The sequence below is a fragment of the Sceloporus occidentalis genome, unplaced genomic scaffold (genome assembly GCF_023333645.1).
Source record: "Sceloporus occidentalis isolate IW3139 unplaced genomic scaffold, rSceOcc1.0.p SCAF_4, whole genome shotgun sequence".
NCBI classification, from domain to species: domain Eukaryota; kingdom Metazoa; phylum Chordata; class Lepidosauria; order Squamata; family Phrynosomatidae; genus Sceloporus; species Sceloporus occidentalis.
The window spans coordinates 24731690-24753760 of NW_028316984.1; the positions used below are offsets into that span (position 1 = coordinate 24731690).

Genomic DNA, 22071 nt, shown 5'->3' on the forward strand with positions numbered 1-22071 from the left:
GAGATGAACTTGCTAACTGCATTCAGAGCAGTAATGGTGGAGGATTTGAAAAGAGAAAGACTACATGAAAAGGAAAAGAGAGGAAAGAATTTAGCAGCACCTTTGAGAATTATATTTTAGCATTAGCTTTTATGGATTTCCGCTCACTTTTTTTATTCCTCTGATGGAGTGCAATAAAGCCACAGATATGTAAACAGTTACATGGTTGGGTGGGGTAGTTACGTACTAATCCATATAGTAATGCCTAAAGAGATAATAATGACCTTTTATATTATTTTATTATTTACTTATATGGTAATGACTGTATAGTTGGCTGAAGGGGGTTATAGGATATCTTGAAGGCAAACAAACTTACAGTATTTGCACCGTTATAGAAATGAAGGGAAATTATGAAAACAGCATAGTATGGTGATAATTTTGTGGGTTTTGGAACACTATCAGGAAAGCCTTTATGAGTTTGTGTTCTCATTGCTGTAGCAACTCAGTGAAAGCACAGTTAATGATTTGCCTGTATAGCCACACTGTGCCTGAAATATTATTTGAATTGTGAATGATGAAAATATTAATGCGTACCCTCCTGTCTTGTCTGGGCTTCTATTAGTAGGTGATCTGTATTAAGAGGCCCTGCTGGATCAAGAGGTGATAAATACATGTTATAAATAAACAAACAATTACAAATGTGAAATTTCTAGTGACTGAAATGCACTTGATTTCCAGGAGGTGAAATTGACTGTGTTGATAAGGATGGCAACACACCTCTCCACGTGGCTGCAAGATATGGACATGAACTTTTGATTAACACTCTAATAACGAGTGGAGCTGATGCTACCAAGTAGGTATCTGATGGAATACTGTACATAGGTATCAAATTATATGGAAAGTAGAAATGAGGATTTTTGTGTGTACGGTATACCTTTGTTGTCCATTGAACAATGATGGTATGAGCTTTGCTATGAATGTGTGAGCAAGTGTGCAACATATTATGTGGAATATGAATTCTATGGCTGGTATACTCATTTTTTGTTAAAGGCATCTATGTAATTGATGGTGACATCAAATAAGCTGGGATGGGCAACTGTGGGAGGACTGACGGATGAATTTGTGCCCTGGGACTGCCCAGAGGCTGCATGGACAATCAAAAAACAAAAACCCAAAGTGGGTAATGGTTTATACTAGTTTTCAAAAATAAGTAAATGTTGATGTTAGATGGTAGAGGGAAGGCTTGCAGCTTATTTAAAAGCTAAATTGTTACAGCAAGAGCAGCACTTTACCCTCTCATTTGGGGGTTGGTCTGAGGATTCAGTAGTTGTGGAGGGCACATACTATCCCAGGGTCACACTTTGCCAACCCCATTTGCAAAGTTGTGGTAGAACAAAACAACACATGCTCAAATATTTCCATTGCAGTCAGTGAGAGTAAAATTTTGTACAGGTTGAGACCCCTTATCTGGAATTCCAAAGTCTGATATATTCCAAAAACCAAAATTTTTCTCATGGGAGGCTGAGATAGTGACATCTTTGTTTTCTGATGGTTCAGTGTACACAAACTTGGTTTCATGCCCAGATTTATTTAAAATATTGTATAAATTACCTTCAGACTATATGTACAAGTTATATATGAAACATAAATGAATTTTGTGTTTAGACTTGGGTCCTATCTCCAAGATATCTCATGTACGTACAGCTGGCCCTCAGTATGCACTGGGGATCTGTTCCAGACCTCCTCCCTTGTGGATAGCAAAATCCATGGATGCTCGAGTTCCGTTGTCTCCAATGGTGGCATGTGCACACGGGCGTGCTGCCATTAGGGGCAACGGAACTTCAGTGGTGATGCAGCCATGTAGCTCTACTGTCCTTAGGGACAGCCCCCATTGTCCCTAATGGCAGCGTGTGTATGCAGTCATGCCGCGAGAGACAACGGGTCTTGTTGTTCCTAGTGGCGGCATGGCAGCGTATATGCGCCACCACTGGGGACAACCAGGGCTGTCCCTAATGCTGGTGCTGCCACATGCATGCACCACCATTGGGGACAACATGACCTTGCTATCTGCGGATGTTTGAATCCATGGATCGCAAATCCACGGATACCGAGAGCCAACTCTGTATGCAAATACAGGTATTCCAAAATCCAAAAATATCAGAAATCCCAAACACTTCTGGTCCCAAGCACTTTGGATAAGGGAAACTCAACATATGCTTAATTTTGTTCAGTTGTACCCAGTATATCGAAACCTTATGTAATTATACTTTATCACAGCTTGAGAACTTTTTTCTGTTTTACTTTCTAGAGAAAATGAGAAATAATATCTTTAGATACTAGCTTTGCATACATTTAGAGGATGCTGGTCAGGATACAACCCCTTTGAGAAATACAACCTTTTTTTGGCTTGCTCTTTCATAAGTATCAATCTATTCATTTTCCAGTGCTTAAGGTAAAAATGAACAGCAGGGAGAGAAAAATGGTTCAGCAATCTGGGTTATCCACTCAGAATTTCTATTACACGCTTCAGTGACCTGTGTGTTGATCAAATAAAACACCTCTGCCAATGGCTGAAATGCCCAGTGGAGTGAGAAGCCTGCTTGCAAGGAATAAGTAGATACCCATGATAGAAGGAAATTACCTGCCTGTGACCTAGAATGAAAATTCTGAATTATCATTTCTCAGGATCATATCTTGATCTTCTAGTGGCAGTATTTATTTATTTGTAGTGGAATTAGCAGGAAGTGACATTAAAGACCATTAATTAAGAAAAAATATGTGTAAAGGGATGATGGAATGAATAAGTGAAATGGACAACTGGGTCAACAGTTGCACTTTGTATGGCAGAAGGGAGAACACATTGCAGGGGGAAGGGAGAGCCAGCCAGATAGCCTATTTATGTTCAATAGGGAGCACTGTAAAGCTATAGATCAGAAGTGGGCAATTGTGGAAGACTAGGGGCGCATTAGCATTCCAGGAGAACTTGGAGGGTCATATTTGTTTCTTCAAAAAAAAAAAAAGGAAAAAGTTTATTTATGTATTTATTGGTTTGTTTTGCCGTCAGACAGCCTCTAGGAGACATGGGAGGTTGATCTCTCATAGCATATTTAATATTTAGGACTATTTTGAGGAAAAACACATTTGTCTGGAAAAGTTACGTTTTGACTCCTGCAACCTTTACATCTTCTAGAGATCATCTTTTGGCATTTGGGAGCAAGAAATTTTTTTTTACCCCCTGGCAGCCCCAAATTGCCCCCCCCCCCCCCATGTGCAGCCCATGGGCCTCGCTTTGCCCACCATTACTATATATAGAAATTATGCCATAGGCTGTGTATAACAAGGCAGAAATTGTATGAGAGGCCATGGATTTACATCAGTTAGACATTAATCCAATTGTTTTAGTAGTTTGTATGTCTACATGTAGGATTGCCATATTCTAGCCACTTTTATCTGGGCATCTAATTTGTGTATTATACAAATTATTATAATTATTCATATTATTAATTTCCATTCTGATTATGCAAATTCAACTACCTAATCTTCACACTTTTTTGTCATTAACTTTCAACATCAGTACCAGTTCCAAGATAAGAGTTCTTTTCCCCCTTCTTTTTTGTTATTAGTGTGAAGAGAGGGAGACTTCCAAGCAGCCCCAGAAAGTGGAAAGATCATTGTAAATAAATGTTGTAAAGGGGACTCCCTTTACTTTCTTGAGGCTTTTTGGAAGTGAAGTTCCACAGTGCTGCCCAGCCTTAAGCGCAAGCTGCTGACACAATCACCACACAACACAAGGCCATCTCAGCTCACCTCCTTTCCTTTCCTGCCTTCTGGGCCTGTTGGGGGAAGTAAAGGAGGCAATTGAAGAATAAGTTGTGCACTAACAACCAGAGCCTACAGGGCAGGATGATGCTCCTGTCAGTGCCAGTCCTCTTGCATAGTTTCCTGCTTCATCGCTACTGCCACATTTTATCCTACCGATTGGTCTGTGTTGAAGGAGAAGTCTGGGATTTGCTGCTTCAACTGGCCCAACTGACGAGAACACATTTTAGTCCCTTCAGCCTAGGAATTTCCAGGTTTTTGGGACAAATGGCAACCCTATCCATATTCTTTTGTGTTGAAGAGATTCCCAAGATTCCCAACATGGAAGGTTTCTTGTTTGAAAAGAGATGGGTCAAGGAGTAAGTGGATTGTTCATTGCAAGCTGCAGTATCTTGTCACTAGCACAGTTTCACTGGATGCTGGTGGCTGTGAAACAATTCTTGTTTTCCCTGAGATAATAACATACTGACCATCTGTCTGTATCTAGACAGCTTCTGTGGCAAGGGTTTGCATGTAAAAATTTAGGGAGGTCCACTTCATTTGTTTTTTAAAAGAAATGTTTCTACCAGAGGTTTTTTGGCATTTTTTTCCAGATGTGGCATCCACCGTATGTTCCCCTTACACTTGGCAGCCCTTAATGCTCACGCTGACTGCTGTAGGAAGTTGCTGTCAACAGGTAAGTCAATCCAGAAGAGACGGCAAAGCTCAGTTAAGTTTGAATGATGTGCCAACAGGTCTTTCTGATGCTCAGTGTTGTTTGTTTATGTTCTTAAATGGCCGAAAGCCTCCTGTTCTGCTTCATATATATGGCACTGTCGCAGCCCTACTTGCATGACATAAAGCCCTTCATCTGGTGTTCTTATTCTTGAAGCATGCTGAATGCTTTTTTTTTTTTAAATTTACATGTGGCCAGAGAGAAAGATACTTAGATCTTAAGTTCCTGCAGATTGAACATGACTCATAGGATGCTCCTCCTGGTGGAAAAAGAAGAGAAAGTTTTGCTTCTCCTTCCTACTGCCTCTTTAAATCTGCTCTTGTAGGGTGGGGAGATAGTACTGGGGGCTGTAGCGGAGAGGAGGAATCCATAAGAATCCCAACTCAACCTCTTTGACCAAGTTGAGCCTGTGCTGGATTGGAGTCCCTTCTTGTAGACAACTTTTCTGTTCACACAAGAACTGCCAAAGATCCAGTCCTTAGGCGGCAGTCCTGGCAGCGTTGTTGTTGTTTGCCTTCATGTTGTTTCTGATAGTGTATGCAGACCAGAAAGTCCCAAATTTTGTTTCCTGTTCTTTCCCATTTTATTTTGGAGATCCGTACACATTTTGTTTAATCAGGAATATTTTCTGTCAGCTCCCAATGTAACCAGAGAATTTTTATATCAGTTTCCCAGGTCAATTTATTTTAATCCAGTATAAAATCAGAAAGATCAGGAACAAAAACTGGGACTTTTGAATCAATCTTGGTGTTCTCTGACATACAGTGACCCTAAGGGAACCTTATAGTGAGACTTTCTTGATAGAGGTTTTTACAAAGGGGTTTGCTGTTGTGGTCCTGTGAGGCTGAGAGAGTGTGACTTGCCCAAGGTTGCCCAGTGTGTTCTGTGGCTGAGCAGGGATTCCCAAGTTTCCTACAGTCTTAGTCCAGCACTGAAACCACTATAGCAGATTAGCTCTCTTCTATTTGTTTAGCTACCATTTCCATCCATATAGCATTTCCCACCTTGGGTTGAAGTCTCACTGGACTGAACTGCAGGCACAAAGATATAAACTAGAAATGTTGAGAATTCTGGCTTATTTTTTGTTGAGTAGCTATGACTAATGCCTCAGCCTTGGCTTCTTCTACAAATGGGAATGGCTATAGATAACCATGAACTTGCCAGCCATAAGATCAATATTTCCCCCCACTTTATTGAGTTTTTCCATCACATTTTACATTTTTTTAAAAAAATTGGAATATATTTGGCTCTCCACATTTGTGGCTTTGACTTTTGCAGATTTGATCATTCATGGATTTGATTAATGTGTTCTCTTAGGGATCTCTAGGCCCTCCAGCAGGACTCTGACAGATGTTGGCCATAAAGTCAGACTGGATGATCTAGAGATTTCTAGAGAAAACATTTCTCTAGGCATTTGTAGGTCCTCCACTGCAATTCTGTGGTCAAATAATAGCAGATGTTGGCTGTAGGGTTGTGCTGGAGCACCCAGAGATTCCTAGAGAGGTGTTCTTGTGGGTTTAAAAAAGTGGTTTTTTTAATTTGTGGGTCCCTCCCCCACTTTCACAGGGGTCCTGGGCCCCTAACCCCAGAGAATGTGGAGGGCCCACTTTGCATATCCTCAATGAAGTCAGGGATGTTACTTGCACATAAATGAGGGAAGGTTTTTTAAAAGATATGGAGATTATATATTAAGCCAATTTTCTTGGCCAGTGACCGCATAAATAAGGGTTGTCAAGTTCAAACATTTTGGAGAACACAACTAGTTTTGGGGCTCAACCTGTAACTTTCTGAATCTCCATACCAGTCTTGATAGATGGAAGAAGCATCTAATGGTTAGCTTTTTTTTAACGAAAAAAAGATTCAGTTTCTAAGGCCAGTATGCCACTTGTCTACTTTGTGCCTGAGAAAAACCTTTCCATCAGCATTATGGCTGTCATAAATGTCTTCTCCCCACAATCCATTCTGAGCATCCCCTAAAAATTCCGTTTGTGCAGCATTCCCCAACCTGGTCACCCTCCAGATATTTTTGGACTGCAGTTCCCATCAGCCCTTCCCAGCATGGAAATTGTAGTCCAGAATATATGGAGAGTACTATTTGGAGACAGGGTAGCTATCTAACCCATTTTTCTATATACTGTTGTGGGGTTGTTAATCAATCCAGACATTATAGTGTCATAGATATTTTCCAATAGAGATGTTGTAGACAGTTGTCAGGGTCAGACATAGGCTGCATGTGCACTGCACAAATGATTCAGACTGACACCACTTTAACTGCTATGGCTCAATACTATGGAATCCTCGGATTTGTAGTTTTGTGAGACATTTGGCCTTCTCTGTCAGAGAGCTCTGGTGCCACAACAAACTAAAGTTCCCAGAATTCCATAGCATTGAGCCATGATGGCAGTTAAAATAGTGTGAAACTGGATTATTCCTGCAGTGCTGATGCAGCCCAAGACATTATGCTGCTTAAGCCAGAACAGCAAATGATACAAACTCAGTTTAGTTATTCTGGCACATGAGGCAAAACACCCCACAACAGCCCATCTTCATTTATGGCAGTAATAATACAATAAAGACAAATCAAATACTAAGCATGTGAGTCCCTTTTATGATTCCCAAAAACTTCAATGTGAAATGGCTGACACACACTGCCTAATGGCAGGGTTGCCCCTAACAGTTGTGCAGAAAAATGCCATTTTCTATCACAGCAGTACCATTTGAGCTTCTGAGAAGAGAAGTGTAGCATTTCTCTCCCCCCTCCCCCCAGATTCTGTCAAAAAGTGTTCCTTTTTTTAGGGAGACAAAAAAGACTAAGAGGAGGGGGGAAGTCCAATTTCTCTCAGGCACAAAAGGAGGCATAGAAAAATATTTCTGCTTCTCTGTGTTCTTAGGGGGAAATATAACAATAATTTCCCCTATTTATGTAATTTCCTGAAGTCTACCCATCCCTTTTTATTATTATTAAAAAAATATTCAAATTTTATTGCTTTTGACCAAAGGTCATTGCACAGTACAACAATATAACAATACATATAACAATATAACAATATAAAAATACATGTAAATTATATCTAAAATGCGAGTATCTCATATCTGGTATAGAATTTCTAAACAAATGAACAACAGTTGTCATTATGGGTTAAAATTTTGTCAAATATAGTCATCACCTTTACAGTTTAAGGCTATCCCTGTTATATACTTGCTCCTGATTTTTTTAGCTGCTAAGGCAAACAAAGCTACTTTCCAGGTTACATATTTATTCAGGTCCAGTAGTAGATGAAAAATCATATCCTGTGGGTTTTGACTGAGTCTATCCATCCCTTGTGAGAGCCAGCATGTTGTAGTAGTTTTGAGTGTTAGACCATGACTCTGGAGACCAGGGTTGGATTCCCAGTGCAGTCACAAAACCCACTGGGTGACCTTGGGCAAGTCACACTCTCTCAGCCTCCAAGGATGGCAATGGCAAGCCCCCTGTGAAGAAATTTGCCAATCAAATAACATTTTTGATTTTTTTTTGTTTGTTTTTCTCTTTTGTTATATATTTAGAGAAGATGTTATTATTATTATTTTTTATTATCATTTACTAACATTATTCACTATAATTGCTTGTGGAGATTAATTGTTTTCTTGTGTATTTAACTTGCCATTAACATTAATGGAAAAAAACTGTATATATTTGACCGAGGAGATTATCACATTAGAATCGATTCCACAACACTTGCGCTATTGGAAGATAATGGAAGCATAGTGCTATAGCGATCAATATTTTCACACAGTTGCACAGTAATGAGTATATGAATCGCAGTTGTGTTCCGCATACATCCATTTGTGTATCGTTAGTATATCATTATTTAACGTTTCACTCATGCACATGTCTGAAAATCATGGTTCCATCCCGAACACAACAAAACAATCAATACACACCATTATTTTTATCCAGTTGAAACAAAATCATGCCCCACATTTCAAAATAAGATAGAAACTCATTCAAAAAACATTCCTAGCAATGAGAACGAATTGTCTGTACCGAAATGCAGTCTGGGAAAAGATCCATGATTGCTCCATGACAGTACGAATGCGACGTTTTTGGCTTCCACACCTTTGCAATAGCTTGATTGAAGCGGTATTGGCAAACCATTCAAAAGGTTTCCCTGTTAATAAGCCGCTATTGGAGCTTTCCAAGTTATTGATGGGAGAAGTACTGGATGAGTGTGACATTGTGTGAAAATCTTGACACATTTGTGCGATCATGACGGGAGCATTCCATTTTTCTCCCATTTCTTAACCCCGTGTGATCATCTCCAAAGTTTATATACATATTAGTGAACAATGCAAATGCATACAGTGGGCCCTTGTTATCTGCTGGGGGTTTGTTTACAGGACCCTCCGTGGATACCAAACTCCATGAATATTCAATTTCCATTAAATATAAGAGTAGAGTAAAATGGTCTCTCTCATATAAAATGGAAAATCAAGGTTTGCTATTTGGAATTTATACATTTTTGGAATATTTTCAAGCTGCTTGAATCGGTGGATAAAAAATCTGCAGCTAAAGAGGGCTGACTGTATATTAAGAGAGAGAGAGACAGAAGTCTTGTCAAGAAAATCCTATGATAGGTTCGCCTTAGGGTTGCCATAAGTTAGAAATGACTTGAAGGCACACAGCAAGAAATGACAAATGCATCCCCCTCTCATAGGTGGATTTCTACTGAGTTGTGGTTAACCATACACTTTAACTGCTTTTCCTTTAAAAGTATTTGTGTTTTAGTAAAAAGGCACCCTTTCTTGCCCTTCCCTGTGCAAAATCCAAAGCCACCAGTAAATAAAACCCCCTGCTTGATGCCCGCTGAGGCAACCTCTGTGCCTCCCTTGTTTTCTTCCCAGGGCTTTCTGCCTCCTTGCCCTGCTGTCAGTTCCCTCGATAGCAATCTCCCTCGTAAATGCCTGCTGCATGATTTAAATACTTATATAGCATGGGACCCAGCAATGTGAAAACAGATTCCTTTTGACTTTATGGGCTTTCTTTATGTCGCTGCCAAGCTTGAGCAGGCACCATCCATTTCCATGACAACCTCTTGCTGACTTACACTGTGTGTCTGCCTTTTGATATTTTTTATTTTAATTTTATTTTTTCTGACTAACTGATTTTTCTGTCTCTGCAATGTTTCTTGCGGTTTAACTAGGACAAAAGTATAGCATAGTGTCCTTGTTTAGTAATGAGCACGTGCTGTCTGCAGGCTTTGAAATAGACACCCCAGATAAATTCGGAAGAACGTGCCTCCATGCCGCCGCTGCAGGCGGGTGAGTAGTTTTTTAAAATTTATTGTGGCGATCTTAACGTGTAATTTTAGTCCTGTGGTCTCTCTGCAGAAGAATGTGCTCCAAATAAGGAGTAGCAAAATGACATAAAGGCTTTTATTTGCAGAGACTGTATTCATTTGTGCACACAAAGCCTCTGAGGGAAAATAATTTGCTATACAAGACACATTTATGTTTGCTTATTTTCTGGGGTCGAGCAGTTACAACTCCTGTACGACCTTATATTGTGTTTTCCTTACCCGTCTGAGGCTGCTGCCACACTGCAGAATTAATGCAGTTTGATACCATGGCTCAATGCTATGGTATCCTGGGATTTGTAGTTTGTTGTGGCACCAGAGCTCTCTCTGACGGAGAAGGCTAAATATCTCACAAAACTACAGATCCCAGAATTTTATAGCATTTAGTCATGGCAGTTAATTCTGCAAAGGTGTCATGTAAAAACTGGGGTTTATCATGTTGAATCTCCTGCCTGAGAAGTCTAACCTTGAAAATTCTATTTTGCGTTCCGGCCCTAACAAAATGGTGGCCAAAGAAGCATGGAAGTGACATTAAATTAAAAGACATGAGACCTTGATGCAACTATAGGCCAAAACAGACCAGCCCAAAGGGACAGTGTGACACTGTGTCCCTGAAAGAGCAAGGTGGGTGCTGCTGCAACTGCACGCCACAGCCCCACTCTGGCTTTTTTCCAGAGCAAAAAGAGCCAGCAAAATGCTGCTCCTTTGTGCACTGGGAAACGGGTGTTTTTTCTGCCTCAGCACCGCCTTTTTGGCACCGCTCTGCTGTGCAGCATCTAAACATCACAATGTTGGAGCACCAAAAAGCTGCCCTTGTGTAGGCAGCAGAATGCTGGCTTCAGGGCAGTGTCGGGGCATGCATCATGCATACACCACAGCCCCACACCACCAGGAAGCTGGCTTGTTGTGCCGGTCTGTACCAGCCCTTACTTCTCCTTATCCAGTGTGACCAGACATCCTCCTTTTCCAGGACATGCCCTTCATTTCAACCTTCTGTTCAGGAGGAATTCCAAAATGTCCTCAGTTTTGAGCATGACTATGAACCATGAATTTACCTTTATTGTATTGTTTCTAGCTTTCATTTGGCAACATCCTAAATTTTTCATGAATTTTTCATGCAGTTCCTTGTCCTCCTTTGTGGTGATGGCATATGGTCACCTTGTCTCTGCCCCTTTATCTTCAAAAATGCAGCACATAGAGAATGGAATTCCCCCTGGAATTGTACATCACAACAAGATATAGATATAGATGCAGATGTAGATTTAGATATAATTAAAAAGTAATTGCATCTCAGTAAGCTGCTCATTTAATATGTAAAAATGTCACCAATGCTGAAAACAGTGGAAGCTCTTCCCACATCATGTGATAAAAGGGCTGCCACCATGACCTGAGCTATGTAGTACATTTTGGAAGAGCTCAAGAGTTCAGGATGGAGATAATCTGTCTACAGATATATTTTCTGATGGTTCAACTAGACTAGGCACTGCAGTTTAATCAGAATCCTACCCTTACAATATAGTTAAATAATTCTAATCTTAAATAATTTAAAAAATTGCCCTACATTAGAGAATATACATTGATTCAGGTTCTTATATACTACCTCTTCTGTGCAGCAGGATCTATCTTTCCTGTCACATTCAAGCCAGACCAAACCAGACAAGCCCATGCTTTGTTCTTTGATATAGGCCAAATGATAAATTACTGTCCCGGAAAACAAGTTGCCAGACGAGAAAAAAATAATCTTCACCACACAGCCAAATCTCTCCTTTTTAATAGACTCTGTGTTCCTCTTGTATCAAAGACTAGCAATAAAATGAGACGTAACATTTTATTGTTCCAGCATTTATGCATATCAAGACTTGTTTTTAAGCACAAGAAGAGACACTTCAAGGGGTTTGGTGCTGTTCCAGCAGCCAAGAAAATGGATGAATGAAAGAGTGCAAATTGAATTCAATTTGTTACCTTTGAAATAAGCACTGGATCCTGCTCATTTCAAGTTTCCATAACCAGTTCTCCTGCATACATAAAGCTTACTGCAGTGAATAAGAATCTGTGATATTTTTTTTCTTGTACACCATTCTTTTTCTTCTCCTTTCTTTCTTTCTTTCTTTCTTTCTTTCTTTCTTTCTTTTCCTTTTTTTTCCCCAGTGGTGTTTGTGTAGGAAGACCATCTGTAAAGGTGTCTGTAAAGGAATGCATGGCATGAAATGCTTGTTTCTGATTCAAACAGACAAAATTATATTTGCTGAAATTAAGAATACAGTATTATTAATGGAGTTAACAAAAGGAAGTTTTTCAGAAGTGCTCAGGAGCAATCTTAGGCCCGTTACAAACGGGCCTTTAAGCAGGGACGTAGCCAGGGGGGGATCTTGGGGTCTGGACCCCCCCTTCCATTAAAAAAATGAATGGTATGTGCTGCTGCGCCGCTGCACCCAAGCCCCATTATAATGGTGGCACTTAGTCTGGACCCCCCCCCTTCCTAAAATCCTGGCTACGACCCTGCTTTAAGTACGGACTCAGTCCGTACTAGGGTTAAAAAGGGGCGTCACTTCCGGACGCCCCTAACCCTAGTATGGACTGAATCCGTACAAAATGGCGGCGCCCCTTCCACATGGCCGCCATGACGACGTCACGACCGCGCCGCCTCTATACGGGGCGGCGCAGACGTGACGTCGCTCCGCGCCAGGGCGCCTAGTGCGCCCTTTGCGCAGAGCAGGAAGGAGCTCCGTTTCGGAGCTCCTTCCTGGTTTGCGTCACTGGGCGCAGCCTTCACACGGCTGCGCCCGGCGACGCAAGGGAGAAAGGGGCCAAGCAGCCCCTTTCTCCTCCTCCCCGCCGCCATGGGGTGTCCTTGGGGCTTGAAGCCCCAAGGACACCCCTTTCCAGGCTGCGGGGAAGGGGCCTTTTGCCGCTTCCCCGCAGCCCGGAAAGCGGCGGATCGGGGCCTCAGCAGCTGCTGTTCTAGCTGCTGAGGCCCCGATCCGGCAGGGAAAGGCACGCCTACAGGCCGCCCCAAAGGGGCGGTCTGTAATGCGCCTTAGTTTCCTCTTATATAAAAGACTAAAGATGTAGACCTTTTGGCTGAAAGCAGTTGTACACTTAAAACAGGTACCAGGAGGATACTGGATAGGCCTAGAGAGAAGCAGGGTGGGAGATCTACAGCTCATGGCCAGCCAGGATGGGAAATGCACGCTATGATTTCATTGGACCTTAAAGCCAATTAGCTCTTATGTTTCACATCTCATACCACATTCCCTGACACAAAGTCTCAAGGAAATGGAGGATCCAATACAATTCCTTCCTTCTCCTCCTATTCCAAAAAGCCTCCCATTTTGAACTTTCCCGTGGGATGTACCCAACTACTTGACAAGTTCTCAGAAAGTACAGTCAGGAAATTCTGATAATATAGCCCTGGGCCAACATCATCTTGTTGGTTGTTGGTTTGTATCAGTGTCGTTTTTCATCTTGCAGCATATTCCACTTCCTTATTAAATTTTATTAAGATATTGTGACTTCTATGTTTTCTGTAATTATTTCACCTCACTGAACAGCATATCGATAGCATAAATAAATAAATGCCTTTTTTTCCTGGTTCAGTCATAGAATCATTGAGATGATCTGGATCGAATGGACCATGTAATAATACCTCATTTCCCTTAAAATGACATTCTGCTCCCAAAATAACTTGACAGACTTGTTTCCAAGCTTTTTGTATTGTATATATTGGATTATTCTGGATGTACAGTCCTGCAAAATAATTTGGCATCCATTTTGTGTGATGGTTATGAATGATCATAGGTCAGAAGAAAAATAGGTTTTTGCAGAGACTTGATTAAAAATAGTATAATCTATGCATCATTATCTATGGCATGGACACCAGTCCCACAGTAATTTTTTTTTTAAAAAATAGAGCTTTAAAACCACATAAAAAGAGAGGTTATACTGACTTACACAAAAAGTTTCTTAAACCATAGAAAGTAATGTAATTATAATTCCATCTTTTTCAGGAACGACTGTTAAAGCTTGTTGGCAGGTTGTAATTTCAATGTAGCACTTGGCTCCCCTTAAGTGTTTAAATCTTAAGCATAGACTGCTTGAAAGAAAAAGAAATATATCTTCAGCATGGTTCATACTGCTTTTGGACTAGAATGAGCAGATATCCAGAAATGTATAAATTATAAACCAATTTTTTTCTAAATTTGAGGGTGCAAATGGAAGTGAAAATGTAAAGAAAAAAATGACACAGCCCTTTTACTTTTCAGTATTTTGTTGCATTACATCCTGGAATTGAAATAGATTGATTTGACCTCATTACCCTCTGATGTACATAAGGTATATAAACACTATGAAGGTGCAAAATATATTTGCTGCTATATAAAAGTTCAGCAAACAAAAACAAAATGGCACTTAGTTACATGAGTATACACACTCCTGAATCAAAATTTGGTAGAAACACGTTGGGAAGCAATTACAGCTGCAACTCTTCTTGGACATGCCTCAGATCAGCTTTTCACATCTTGATCCTTCAGTTTTAGCCCATTTGCAAAATGACTCCAGCTTTGTCAGGTTGCTGAACAGCCACCTCCAAATTTTGCCTCACATTCTCTTGGAAGTCTCCCTCCATGGAAGTCTTTAAACAGAAGCTGGATAGCCACCTGTTGGGTATGCTTTGATTGAGAGTTCCTGCATGGCAGGGGGTTGGACTGGATGGCCCTTGTGGTCTCTTCCAATTCTATGATTCTATTCTATGATTCTTTGTTAGACTGAAGTCTGAGTTTTGACTGGGACATTAGGGCTGTTATTTTTAAACCACTCCAGTGTTACTAATATGTGTTTAGGATCATTGTCCTGCCAGAAAATAAATTTCTGTCCTAATTTCTGGTCCCTTGACACTGAAACTTGTTTCCCTTTAGAATTGTCCTGTATTTGGCTCTATCCATCTTGCCCTGAAGCCTAGTGTCCCAGTGCTGCTAAGAAAAACATCCCAACAGCATGATGCTGCCATCACTATGGTTCACCGTGGGGATCGTGTTCTCAGGGCAATAAGCACTGGTTGGTTTTGCAAGACATATAAAGAGTTTTGCAGCAAGGATGAAAAGTTCAATATTGGTCTCACCAGACTAGAGGACCTTTTCCCAAATGTTTCCCGTGTCTCACATATGCTTTTTTTTACAAATTCCAAATCATAGAATCATGGGTTTGTTTCAACAATGGCTTTCTTCATGTCACTCTTCTACACTGTCCTGTCCAGTTTACTGGATTATCTGGGTGATAGTTTTCGCATGGATAGTTTCCCGCTTTTTGGATGTGTATCTCTCCAGCTCCTTCAGAGCTCATTGTTCTCTGAGCTGCTTCTTTGAACAATGCCTTCCTTGCCCAGTCACCTGGCTTTAGTAGGTTACCTTCTGTAGGCACAGTGACAGATGAGTCATATTCTTTCCATTTTGTAATAATGGCTTTAATGGTGCTCATATTCATAGTTAGAATTTTTTTATGGTGTAGGAGTACCCTGATTAGTACTTCTATACTAGTAGTTCCTTATGTGTAGAAGCATCCTCATTGGTACTTCTACACCAATAGCTACTTGTTCTTCATGATGATGTTCGTTCAAGTATGTTTTAAAACAATCTCTGTGTCCTTCCAGAAACAGATATTCCTAATCTTATTTTATGTTGCATCGGAATACCACTCAAGTGGACTCCATTCGGCTACTCATGTGTTTTCAGGAAGTAGCATGTTGCACTAGAGCTTATTTAGATTGATCATACTAAGGGGATCAAATACTTATGCAGCCAGCGAGTGCCAGTTTGCTTTTGTTTGCTTAATCTTTATATAGCAATAAAAACATTTTACATCTTCACAGTGTTAACTATCTTGTGTATATCAAGTAGTAACAAGGCCAATTCAGTCAATTTAAATTCTAGGTTACTTAAATTTTGTGCCACAATAAAAAATATTTTGCACCTCCATGGTGTTTAGTATTTTGTGTACAGAAAACCATGATAATGTCAATTAAATCAATTTTAGATTGTGGTTATAATAGAACAAAATGTGGAAAACATGAAGGGAATTTATTACTTCTCAAGCACTATATATGTAGTTAGATTTGTATGTGTGTGTGTAGATATCTTTATAATATATAATCTTAATGTGGGTAAATTTTAACAGAATGGTTTTCTTGGAAAATATACTCTGTGCCTTCAGTTAATTTCTGATTTACACTTATCCTATCATGGGGTTTTCTTGACAATATTCATTTAGAGCAGGTTTGCCATTGCCTTCTGCTGAGGCTGGGCCCTGTCTGCATGGACCAGGATATTCTGGGGGCGGACCAGAGTATCCTGGCCCCGGAGCTGCCCTGACTTCCTCCTGTTACCTGGCTCTCCATTCCTGCACTAGGGCAGCTGCCTGCATGAGTGTCCTGCTGCTCCACCAGGCACATCCAATGCCACCACAGTTCACTCACTTCTGAGGTCAGAACTGTTGGAAGATTTTTGCATTCTCTTTGCCCTCCTTAGATAGATAGGTATTTCCTGCATGCAAACTCCCCACCCCCCTCATTCAAACTAACCATGTAATTTAGTCACTCCCCCTTTGGGACTAACAGATTCTCTCTCAAAGATTTTCCACTGAACTACATGTTTTCCATCTTCCTCCTCTCTCAACTTTCTTTGGAAAGATGGTGAGATAAAGATTTCTTTTTACGTGAACTATTCACTAGCTAGATTAGGATATAGCTTTTGTGGAAATATAGATTAAAGACATTAGTAAGCTTTTGTTTTGAACTATAAATTACTTGTGTTGTTTTTGAAGTCTCAGTTCTTAGGGAAGCATAGTTAGGCAAAGGTACATTTCTGCTACTCTGCTAATTTAAAGCTAGAGCCTAACAGGCTTGGCTTTGACATTTTTGATATTTAAATATTTTTGTTTCCTTGGCAAAAGCTGAAGCCTTAGGAAACTTACATTAACCTACAAAAATGAGGGGTCCAGCAACAATCCCATGGCTGGGCCCCTTGTTCTAACCTCAGAACAAGTGACCTGCAGTTTTGCAGCAGGTGGCTCAGTGGGATGCCCATGCAGACAGCAACCCTAGAGCAGAATAGAGGACTCCGGATCTTCCCAGAAGATCTGGAATAAGAGGTAAGTTTTAAAATTTCATTTTAATGATATTATACCCTGGTTCTTGTGCTGAATGTGCCGAACATCATCTGGACTGTTTGCACCAGAACTAGGGTTTGGGCTGTGTATCATCTGAACAGGACACCATCAGAATGGAGATGGTGGTTGAGGAAAACAGGTTTTTTGTCCTATGCACACAAGGCCTGAGAGTGTAATCTACCTAAAGTCACCTAGTGGGTTTCATGGCCATGTGGGGATTCAACCCCTGATTCCCTAAAGTCCTAATCTTAACACTCAAAATTGGATTTAGTTAGTAGTATTCAAATCTGTGTAATTGAATTCCAAATGAAGATAAGTTGAAAAAATAGTAACTCACTGCATTATTTGTTTCTTTCTCATTTTTTATACTTCTTCTTTGGGGGAAAATGCCTGAAAAGGAAGAGTACAGGCCAAAATGTTTTTTAAAATCCTCAATATAACTCCTTAAAGCATTTTTGGGAAGAAGCATTGCTTCTTAAAGAGTAATGAGAAATTAGTTAACAGTACTTGTTATATGGAGGAAAATGTGACTACTGTACTAAGTATGACTTGCTACATATAATATGTTACTTTCAAGTTCTGGTTTTCTTGTTACTTCCAAGTTCTGGTTTTCCTGATTAATGCAAAAAAAAAAAAAAGGTCCAAAGTTATCTGTATATAAGGGTTTCCCTTCCTGGTTCTTAAATTGTTAGCATTTTGTTAATTAATGAGATGTAACTTTTATTTTATTCACATGTTCTTGTTTTTCCTTGTCTTTCCAGTAATGTCGATTGTGTGAAACTCTTGCAGAGCAGTGGAGCAGATTTTAATAAAAAAGACAAATATGGAAGGTTTGTAACTTAAGAAACATTCTGAAATATTTATCAAAAGTTTTGACAATTCAAGGTCATGGTGGTACAGGAATATAAAATGAAACGAAGGGAAGCTCAGCCTTAGATGCCAAAAGGCTATCCCTGAAACCACTGAATAGTTTTGTTGCCAACATGTCTCTGCCAAAATCTAGCATTCTAGAGAAACTTCAGGGCTGTCCAGTCCGGCCATTAAGGCCGGCCTGGGGGCAGGGTTGGGGTGTGATGTCCATATGACGCAAATCTCGACTCCTCCCTCATGGTGTCGTGACGGTGCATGCTGCTCCACATGGTGCACAGCATCACGGTGTTCCTCTGGCACTGTGTCCACATGACGCAGTGCCAAAGGAGCGCCTTAAAGCTGCAGTACCGTGGCTATTGCACCCTGGAAAGGCCAGATCAGGGGCGCGGTGTGCTGTTGCCATGGCCCCAATCCAGCGCAGATGGAGGCAGCTGCAGGCCACCCCTTCGGAGCGATCTGCACAGCCTGTTCCTGTTCCCAGATAAGCTCAAGGGCCCAGTTCCCTAGGACCCAATTGAAGTTTCACTCTATATCAAAACCTTGAGATTCCTGTTTATTTTTAACAGGCTAAAGTGTGAAGGCCTAAAGCACCAGATCCTGTCTGATCTTGGAAACTAAGTAGGGTCAGCCCCAGTTAGTATTTGAATGGGAGACCACCAATGAATTCCAGATGTTGTAGGCTATATTTCAGAGAAAGGAACTGGAAAAATCACCTCTGAGTATTCCTTGCCTTAGAAGACCCTGTGAAATTCATGGGGTCACCATAAGTCGACTGAAGACTTGAAGGCATGTACACATACACAAAGTTTGAGTACAAGCTGATAAGGGTAAGAGTCAGCAGCAGATGGCAACAATAGCTGTACTTCTCTTTGGGGCCAGCCCTTCCTTGCATCTCTGAACTGAATAGGAAGTAAGCATTCCCTGTAGTATATTACTGCCTGAAGTATAGTGCCAAAAAAGACAGGTGCAGACTACATTAAATATATTTTTGTTTTTTCTTTTTCCAAAACAGCAACAACCCATGGTGTGTCTTACCCCTTTCCAAATATGGCTGTCTGGATCCTTGGCTTTTAGTTTTATTTTGTCCCAAACTTGCATTTGCTTTTCCTTTTCAGGTATAAACAACCATGCTTTTCCTGGCTTTCTATGTGCTTCTGGATAGCAGATGCATTTTGGATGCATTTTGCAAAAGTGTAGGCAATGACTGTTTCTGTCCTTACGTTCACTCCTGAATTTAGGCAGCTCAGCTTTGTTAACATAATAATGATTCTTCTCTTATCCTGCATCTATGTAGTTTTCCATCCATTCTTTATCTGCATCAAACCAGTCCCCAGGGACATTCTAGAGCTCTAGCCTGGGAAATGATGTTCATCTTCCATTTCCTTCATACTTTTTAGATTATTATTTTCATTAACTGTGCATGCACTGAGGATAGGCAAGCACCTTCCTGTTCACTTTTCTTCTTTCCACTTTCTTTGTGGAGTTAATGCCATCCCATGTTTCCCTTTACCTAAGGTGTCTTTATGTCCCCCACCCTTTATTTTTTAGTGAGCTTCCTCCTTTTGCTTGTTCCTCTCCCCCCCTTCATGCAGATACTTCCTTTCTTTCTCCCTTTCTTTCTCCTCTGTCCCCCTCTTGTACTGCTCACATGTCCTTTTCTAATCTTTACTGCAGAAGCAAGAATATATTCTGCATTTGATTAAATAGCTGCTATTGTTACCTTGAAATGGCTTCTCCCTGCAGTAATGTTGCTGTCAGGAGTAGTTAATGTAATAGATGCCATTACTCAAGTAATGTCTGAGCTAATATGGTTCTATTTATTTTTCAGGACACCTTTACACTATGCAGCTGCAAATTGTCATTTCCAATGTATGGAGACACTGGTGACCACAGGGGCCAATATTAATGAAACAGATGACTGGGGACGGACGGCTTTACACTATGCTGCTGCCTCAGACATGGACAGAAAGTAAACAAGCCTATTTGTATTCCTTGTTTCTCCTCCTTTGCTAAGTCTGTGTCATTTCTATTCTCTTCATGCAACAGTCTCATTCCAGTAAGAGTATTCCTGGAACCAAAAGTATTCATTTTCCCCTCATGTACATATCAGGTACTAGAATTGCTTTGAATAGCAGACCCGCTTCTGCATTTTAAGGTAGCACAGTCCCTTTCAAGGTACCTACTTGAAAGGTAAATGGTATGCCTGGCCTGCACTTCTTCCTCATATCATTTATCTGGGTAGCCTCTCACAGTTTTCTTATTCTCTCAGCTAGATCAGTTTTGCTAAGTTAGCTAGATCCTTTCTAATTTATATAGGACCTTGTTGTGTATACAGAGCGTCTCCTGCTATTAATGTACTTTCAGTAGGCTGAATCTGGATTTGCCCTCAGCACATTTCTACTGGTGCTTCAGAAAGGAGTCAGGGGGAAATGTCTTCACAAATCTCTCCTTCCTACTGAAGTTCCATATGCCCCCCCCCCCCCGCTGCTCTCAAGGGGTGGAGTCCCTCCTGGATCATGTAGGTGGTGACACTGTGGGTTGTAGGGAAAGTCATGAAAATCACTTGCTCCGGTGGGACACCTCCAGTGAATCCCAGTTCTCTGCAAACAGAAAAGACTACTTCTTTTGTGGAGGAGCAGTTGTGGATGTAGCCCTAGTTTCACTCTGTATAGTTGGATTTGCTTTGCACTACTTCTCTTCTTGAGAGTATGAATGGGCAGTGAGATGGAATCTCTTCCAGACTGAAAGCAGGAAAGATTATCTGTCATCAGGCAATCCAGGTCTATCAGAGTGTTGATTCACCCTTTAATGAAGGGTCTACTCTTGGATGTTGTATGTAAAAACTCAGTGTGACTTAAAATGGTTTTAACATGCTCTGAGGATCATAGAAATATTGAATAAATTGTCAGTATCGGAAAATATTACAGTATTTCTTGGAGGGACATATATTAGAAGTGTCATCAAGATGGGCTGGGGTCTTGCATCATAGTACTGTGGAGATCTCTGTTCAGTGGCAATATCTTTCCCTCTTTCTTTTCCACATATTACTTAGTGCATTGCACCAGAGGCAGCCAGTGTGGCATAGTGGTTTGAGGATTTGGGACTTGGGTTTGATTTCCTGCCCGGCAATGAAACCCACTGGGCAAGTCACATGCTCTCAGCCTCAGGGGAAGGCACTGGCAAACCTCTGAACAAATCTTGCTGGGAAAACTCCATGATAGGTTCACCTTAGTGCTTCCATAAGTCAGAAACAACAAATTGTGCCAGAAAGTTTTATCATTATTCTTCTATCGTTAGTTTTCTGTGGTGGACAGTGCATCATAATGTGGTATTTTGTAGTTTGTTAAAGACTCTAATCAGTACTGACAAGGTGATGTGTGCATAAGATGTCCAACAAAAAATATTTTTGAAAACTATGCCACTTAATGTATGCTCTGTTTATTGTCTAGATTAGATCTTAGAATATGAATTTCAAATAATATATGAAGAAAACCCAGATTGTAGTTAAGTGATATGGAGAGGCAGAATATAATTTTGGAGGGAAATGAAATTGATAAGATCAGTGCTCTTTAAGTGATGTTCCATACATTATGCAGGAATCAAATAGGCATATTGGCACCACTTGTAGATATGACAGAGATCCATAGCCACTCTCAGCTCCCAGACAAAGGTACTTGATTAAGACAGGCATCCTAAATCATCAAAATGCTGTGCTTATGCATTGCTCTGTTTTATGATTACATGTAAAATGCTTCAAGGCTAGCTACAGAGAAATAAAATGTGTCAGTTCAGTCTTAGAAACTGGAGATAGTTATTTCTTTCAGATTGCAGGAAAGAGCCATGTACCAATAAGTAAACTCCTGTTACCACCCTGGCCAGGCAGGAGTCATGTGATCCAAAAAACTGGTTTTTCTATTCAAGACTTCAGACTCCAATTCTTCCTCCTGCCTGTCCCAGGTCAGAAATAGTGGCTCCTCCTCATCCTCTTTATTCATTTACAAATATTTCTTTATCAGGTGTAGTTTGTTGAGATCTGAAAGTCAGCTTCCTGGCATATGTCCTCTTCCTTTGTCAAGCATTATAATATTAATCAGTACATCTTGGCTGAGGAGGCTTTTGAAAGAAGGATGTGGGATCAATGCTTTTTCTTTAGATGGTGAGACACCATGATAAATAAAATAAATAAACCCTAAA

General features: G+C 40.5%; 1 protein-coding gene across 8 annotated transcripts in view; it reads left to right on the forward strand.

The window, feature by feature from the left end:
- Positions 1–22071, forward strand: part of ANKRD44 (ankyrin repeat domain 44) — a 192358-nt gene that overhangs the window by 123235 nt on the left and 47052 nt on the right. For 5 of the 8 annotated variants that reach the window (XM_089519513.1, XM_089519510.1, XM_089519516.1 and 2 more), the window contains 5 exons: positions 718–832; positions 4392–4474; positions 9697–9814; positions 17769–17837; positions 19706–19846. In XM_089519513.1, coding sequence (XP_089375639.1) covers positions 718–832; positions 4392–4474; positions 9697–9814; positions 17769–17837; positions 19706–19846 — 526 coding nt within the window. The remainder of the gene's footprint in view (positions 1–717; positions 833–4391; positions 4475–9696; positions 9815–17768; positions 17838–19705; positions 19847–22071) is intronic. The other 3 variants (XM_089519512.1, XM_089519515.1, XM_089519518.1) reach the window with 1 other exon arrangement.